The 7497-nt window shown below is 32.0% G+C and overlaps 1 protein-coding gene across 4 annotated transcripts in view; it reads left to right on the plus strand.

Moving 5' to 3' along the window:
* Positions 1-7497, plus strand: part of LOC107453949 (gamma-aminobutyric acid type B receptor subunit 1) — a 46850-nt gene that overhangs the window by 21058 nt on the left and 18295 nt on the right. For all 4 annotated transcript variants that reach the window (XM_043051077.2, XM_043051078.2, XM_043051076.2 and 1 more), the window contains exons 6-8: positions 824-1015; positions 2507-2758; positions 5468-5531. In XM_043051077.2, the coding sequence (XP_042907011.1) occupies positions 824-1015; positions 2507-2758; positions 5468-5531 (508 nt within the window). The remainder of the gene's footprint in view (positions 1-823; positions 1016-2506; positions 2759-5467; positions 5532-7497) is intronic.

Consider the following 7497-nt stretch of genomic DNA (forward strand, 5'->3'; position numbering starts at 1 on the left):
AACCAAGAGCTTTTTGGAAATTTCATCGTAAAATAACTTCCAAATTTCGAAATGAATTTTCTGCTTTACGAACTTTTCTTTGAGATCCACTTTTCCTGTTCCCCAAAATAATTCAAAAAAATTTTAAGCTTGTTAACTCATTTTATGGAGGAAATGTTTTTTTCATGGCCACTTAACTTTTAGAGAAGGCAGTAAAATCCCTTTCCCTCTTTAATTGCATTTCAAACGATAAACTCAGACAAAATTAACAGATTTTGTCAGTGGTAATTAAACTTAAGAACGCATGTGATAATGTATGTTTAAAATTACTTTTATAATAAAAGCAGCTATAATTTTAAACATAAATTTAGCTTTTTTTAGTTGAAAATGTATATAGCATGTACTGAATAATGTTTTGCTCTATTCTTGCTTCCCATGCAGATTTTTTTTATGATTAAGATTTTTAAAATGAATAGTAGATACTAGTTTACAAGATAAAGGAGTAGCAATTGCTATTTTAATTATCTCTAGTGTTTACGAATTTTAAACCTGTTTTGTGTTGTTTAAGTATTTCGAAAGGTGATTTTCAATTTAACGAATTTTCCATATATTATTATCGGGATTTAGCGACTTCGTTAAATAGAGGTCTGACAGTAACTTATTTTCTTTATTCCGTTCTCTCGCTGAGTGAGAGGTCATATGTTAGTAAAATTATTTTATAATCAGTCTGCAAATTAAATAGTAATGTGAAAGTAAAACCGCCAAAATTGTGGTTCGCAGCTAATAACTTTGATTAAAGTTTTTTCCTTGAAATATTGTTTTTGACTTCTTCGTATCTTTACAGGCTTACAAGCAGAACGTGTACGGTAAACAATATGTATGGTTCCTCATTGGTTGGTATGAAGATGATTGGTACGCTGTCACTGATAAAGCTCACAATTGTACTGTACAACAGATGAAGGAGGCAGTTGAAGGACATCTAACAACTGAAGCACTCATGCTCAATCAGGGCTCAGAACCAACCAGATCAGGCATGGTAAACAAACATTACTTTATTGAAATATCACAACTCTTTCGTACAAAATATTATTTAAGTGCAACTCTTGTCATATATTTTTAGAACTCGTAACAGTTTAATTAAGTTTATATATGCAATAAAGCGAAAAAAGATAAAAACAAGTATATAGAACTCATAAAATAAGTTAAAAATATAGAGAAAACACGTGAAAATTTATAATAAAGATTAATGAAAAGGGGAGGAAAAAAATTATTACAAAAAAATACTTTTAAAAAAGTTTTATTTAAAAGACGGAAAACAAAATTATGAAACGATCTTGTCATCGACTCACACGATTATATCTACAAAAAGGATTGCTTTCGAAAATATAGTGAGAGGAGCACCCAAAAATTTTAAACAAAGAAAATAGAACATATTAAGTAAAAAATGTACAAAATAAAACATATTAAGCAAAAAATAGAAAATAAAATTCAAGAATTTTTTGCAACTAACTATATCTATATAAGCATTTACCTCTAGAAATGAGGCTTTGCAATTTTTGAGAACAAGCTTAAAATCTTTTAAGACCCTTATGTCTTGAAATACTAGGGATAAAATGACCGAATATATGGTTACAATACAGAAACTGCCGACAACTATTTTCAGCTGAGACTACCGGAACTAGACGGAGAGATAGACCTCGCCTTGGATAAATCGACTTCCTCGAAAAATACATGGAGATTCACATAAACAATATCATGTTTCATCGATCTAAACCCCGACATAGCAACGAGTTAACATGTCTTATATACTAGTGAGTTGAAATTGTATTTTTGTAGTGGTAGACACACTACAATATTCCCCTACCTGAATTACAACTGTGATAGAATTCGATGAATGGATACCGCTAGTTTATTCATTGCTGTCTTATGAGAAGCCGGGGGAGCTGTATTAAGATCACCGTACTTTTGAGTGTTGATCGCGAGAGCTGTATTAAGTTCACGGTCGTGGTCGCTCCTGTGTTGCGATTAGCATTCGAGTGTATACGTAGTGTGTTGTATGTGATTGAGACTGTTAAGCAACAGCGCGAGGTGAACATTGTCACAAGTTGCAAGTCAGCTGTTTATTGGGAACCATCCATCGAAGTAGGCGTGTTCAAATTGAGGTGGGAGTTTCTGTCAAGGTAGGCGTGTTCATATCACGTCCGGGTCACCAATGTGGGGAGAGTCTCACCGACAATGCCAACCTTCATCTATCTAAAGGTACCCCGACATAGAATCGAGGTAACGTGTTAGATACTAGTGAATTGGAATTGTATTTTTGTAGTGGTAGAAACACTGCAATACTTCAAAGTAAAATATAAGAGGTGCTTAATTTTTAAAATTTAGTTTTTAATTTCGCGAGTGTCTTTTTCTGTATTTCGATTTTATGTTTGTAAATTGTTTTTTTTTCTTCATATTTTTATTTTCTTTTGTGACGTTTTCAAATTTATATTTTCATTTTAATAAGTGCCTTATTTTTATATTTCAGACATCGGCTGAGTTTCTGGAACGATACGAAGAAGAACTAAAGAAATTCGGATACATTGAGAGGCGTCCAGTGGGCTATCAAGAGGCACCCCTTGCATATGATGCTGTGTGGGCGATTGCCTTGGCACTGGACAAAACTATCAGAGAGTTGGAAGGCACCAATAGATCTATCGAAGATTTCACATACGACAACCAATACATAGCTCATCAAATCTATTCTGCTATGAACAGTACGCAGTTCCTTGGTGTATCGGTAAGTTTTTAAAACAAATATCGGTACGTCATAAAATAGTTGAATTATGTATACAGTGGTGGCCAAAAGTGTGGACATTTTTTGAAAGTTTCATATTTTTCAACTTTATGTGCTTGTAGAATGTATTAATTTTCCCTTAAATACAAACATTTATATATCAAATTGAAAGTAATTTAATGTAGAATTTAATAATAAATACAGTATTACAATATCTGTATTACAAAACCAGTTATGCAACTAATAGTAAGATCTATCTTAGATTTGCATTTTCTTAAAGTGATACTTACACAATCAATACTTAGTAGGATAACCTTATTTTTTAAGACAGCTTCACAGCGTCTTTTCATCGAGTGAACGAGTGTTTGGAGTTCATCTTTCGTAATCACATGGTGCCAAAAATCAATTATAGCTTCAATAAGTTGCCTTTTATTGGATGGACATTTTTTTCGTACAAGAATTTTCAAGTGTCGCCACGAATTTTCAATTGGATTGAGATCAGAGCTGTTTCCTGGCCAAAGTAATATATCTATGCCTTTATTTTGAAACCATGCTTTGCATACTTTTGCTGTGTGGCATGGAGCTGAATCCTGCTGAAAAATAAATGGTGAGCTGTTGGGGAAGAGATCCCTGATGGAAGGTATCAATTTTGGTTTCAGGACAGTTTCGATGTAATTTCTGGCATTCAGGATGCCATCAATCACTTGAATTTGGCCCACACCATCTGCTGACATACATGCCCAAATCATGACATTTGTTTTGTTTTTTGTAGTTGCTTCAACGCAATCAGGATGAAGTGCTTCACCTACTCTACGTCTCACGTATTTTCTACCATCACTACCAAAGAGCGATATTTTACTCTCATCGCTCCAGATTACTTGCTTCCATTGATTTTCTGACCATTTAATGTGTTCTTTTACCCACTTAACTCGTTTTTCGCGTTGCTTTTGATTTAAATATGGTTTCTCTTTTGAATTCTAGCTTGTAGTCCAAATCCTGAAAACCTTCTTCTTATTGTTCTTGAACTTACTGCAATACCTGCTGTATTCATTTCACATCTAATGGCATCTGATGAAATTTTTCTATCTTGAAGGCATAGCCGTTTCATTTTTCTATCGGCAGTAGCAGTTGTTAATTTTTTTCAGCCTGATTTGGCTTTATTTCCCACTGATTTCGTTTTTTTCATAACGTAAACAGAACTTTCGTACACCAGAACAAGTCACTGAAGCACCAACTTGTCTTGCAATTTCAGCATAAGAGAGGCCATTTTCTCTCAATATGACAATTCGGCTTCTTTTTGTAAATGTCCCATTAGTTCTTCTTGTTGATGACATTGTTTAAAATTAGTTTAATTAAAAAAAGGACTTTAAATATTCAAAAACAGCAATACTCTATTTAATTGTACTATTATGCATCATTCCGCAAACTATTTCCACAACAGTAACTCTTTTACCATCCAAATAACCTAAACTATATTTACAGACATTTGAATGGTCCTAAGAACAGTGTTTGTGATTGGCTAGTACGCTTTTATTACAAAACACGTCCTTATTCAAAACGATTTGCGTTTGTTTGTTCTACTAAAATGAGCAAAACTTTTTTTTTGTAATACAGATATTTTAATTCTGTTTTTGTTATTAAATTCTACATTAAATTACCTTCAATTTGATATTTAAACGTTTGTATTTAACTGAAAGTTAATATATCTTCCAAGCACGCAAAGTTCAAAAACATGAAACTTTCAAACAATGTCCACACTTTTGGCCACCACTGTATATTTTTTCAAGCTATAGCCTAATTATGAAACTTTCTTAGTTTTTATTTATTTCTTTTAAATTTTAGATATTGAATTGCAAATGAATTTTATATCGTAACAAGTGTATTCCAAAAAAAAAATAAAAAAAATTGAATTCTTATTAAGAGTTGTTAAAACGTTGTATGTTGCGACAAATGTTGCGACAAACTTCTAAGGGAGTTAGGTAAAATTGCTTTGGAACCTATGCCTACAATTGTCATCATAATCTGGAAGGAGCCCTTTTCTATTATGAACTATTTCTTCGCGTGCTTCTGAATCTGGCCACAATAAGAAAGCGCCCCAAGCAGCGTACGACGGCATGAGTTCTTATGCTATTTTAATATTGATGATGCGACCCTAGAAGTATTATCAAAACACTTACCCCTATTATATATTACCCCTTATATTTTAACTTGTACATTTCAACAAAACATAAACTAAAATTTTATAGAACTCTAACGCTTTAGGAGCAGAATTAATTTCAGATTTGAAGTCCCTACACCCAAATTAAGCAAAATTAAGTATTTGTATAAATGTTGTATAAAATTTTTTTTCCCCAGTGTTATCATTTAGTACTGTCAGCCAGTAAGACCTAAGTTTTTTTAAAGACTTTTTGCTGTAGTATAGTTAATTCACTAGCGGTTTAGTAAATGGGCAAAATTGGGAGAATGTTTCTCCCCATTTCACTATTTCCCTATCTAAAAATGGTTTAGCTATGTGGAGAAGACTACAGGTTGAAATACGACTTTTTACGCGCAGTGAGTTGAATAAGTTAATAAAACTAAAATAAAATTCCCCCTGAAAGATCTCCATTTTTTTCAAATATCCGTCGGAATTTCCTGCCTCTGAGCTTTTCAATTATAATAAAATAAACAATTGTAATTGGATTGCTTTTTTAAAAAAATGTTCGATTTCAGGGACAAGTTGCCTTTTCTTCGAAAGGAGACCGAATCGCCTGGACTCAAGTGGAGCAGATGATAGGTAATTCCTGACATGAAAATTCTTATAACTGTTATAGACGAAGTGGTATTAGTTATCAATCCGAAAACTATCAGCGCAAAAGAAAATGGATCTTAAGTTTTTCCATTTTAATATAATTAAGAATTGAATCGTTTACCGACTACGATCCGATTCGCAATTTAAAAGAAAATCAAAACTAATTTTAATCTAAAAAAAATCCAATCTAATCTAAAATAACCAAAAAAAAATTGAATTACAAGGTGACATAAAAAATTTTGTATCACAGTAAACTACGTAAATTCAACAGGTGAAATCGAAATTTTAAAACAATTTCGTCAAACTCCTTGTAACGAGGAGAGAAGTCTGCTGTTACGATTGATTAAGTAAGTACTAAGCAAAAAAGGACCCAATGGAAGGCATTTTTATTTATTTCTGGTATTTATACTGAAAAAAATAAAATCGTACATCATTTCCCCTAATTTCCTTCTTACAATCGTAGGCGCTTATGTTTATACAGCAAACATGTGAAAGGCAACCAGCCAAATTTATTTTCCTTCTGACAAAAAAATGTCTTTTCTATTTTTAAAAATCTGGCACCTTGGTTCAAAAGAAAACGATTTTTTGTTAGCAACATTTATTACATGGGAAATTTTGAAATTCGAATCAAATTGATTGATTTTAAGTTTGGATGTGAAGTTAGCCATAAACATACCTTGCCAAAGTAAAAAATTACTAAATTGATTTCTAAAAGCTTTGCTTTCTCCTTCTTTTAAAAATGAACATTTTAATATTTTCTTTTTTAATTTCGATTTAATTACTTTTTTATGTAGGTGAAGTTAAATTTTACAAACTGAAAAAAAAAACTTGCAGCATTCCAGTTTTTATTTCATTGAACCTAAATGTGCATCTAAGCTGCATGTCAATGTGTAGATAATAAAATTATGTGTGATTATAATATAATATGTGTGATGGTAATAAAATAGATGTGTGATTAGAAAATTACTTTGGAAACAAATGTCCTTCCTAGCAAGCATACTATGCGAGAGAACAGAATAAACTTCCTATAAATGTCTTATAAGATAAAAATCGAAAATATTTATGGAAACAATTACACAGCCCTCACAGTTGCGGTTACAGATACAATAAAGAAACGTGACCCTTAACAGTAAAAAAAAACAACTTAAAAACGGGACATGGTCGATACTTTTAGATCGAAGAACTACGGTGCTAGGCAGAGATGAAAAAAAACGTATTTTATAAATTTTTTCCTCGCTCTAACAGAAACTAGGTAAAAAAGAAAACAATATGCTACTTCTTGCTCTCTTCATATCCGTCTAGCGTTACCGCTATTCATTTTTTAAAAAAATACAATTCCAATTCCTTTTTCAGTTTTTTACATTGAGGATCCTGTCTCTATGAAAGAAGCATATGATACCTACGGAAACTCAGTCATGATCATTATAACAGTTTTTAGTACATAATTTTCGCCTATAGTGATCCTACTATACCAGTGAATTCCAACTGGCGGCCCGGGGGCCGCATCCGGCACGCGATGCCTTTTTTTTGTGGCCCTCGAACTAAAATATATTAGTTGTCATTTTTTTCGAACAATTTTCGTAAAAAATCTATATGGGTTTAAAATACTTTTCTCACTAATAAAAACCTAATTTCTTCGTTTCTGTGAAATTTAACATACCAATGGTGCAAAAATATTATTTCTCAGTTTTTGCATTCAAGAATATATTCATTCAAATACAAAAATAATTGTGTATGTTGCTCTCTTTCATTTCATTTTTTTTTAATATTTTGTGAATATAATTTAGCATGTGTGTATCAGAAATGTTCTCGAAGAAATTCTCCGATTTAACTTTTTGAAACCACTCATTTTGGACGAAAATATTAACGCACACATTTGTGAATTTTAAATGTAAATATCTATTCTCTGATGGTTGTCGCAGACAAACCTCAATTTTCTCTTGCAAAAATT

This window comes from Parasteatoda tepidariorum, chromosome 6, assembly GCF_043381705.1.
Source record: "Parasteatoda tepidariorum isolate YZ-2023 chromosome 6, CAS_Ptep_4.0, whole genome shotgun sequence".
Taxonomy (NCBI): Eukaryota; Metazoa; Arthropoda; class Arachnida; order Araneae; family Theridiidae; genus Parasteatoda; species Parasteatoda tepidariorum.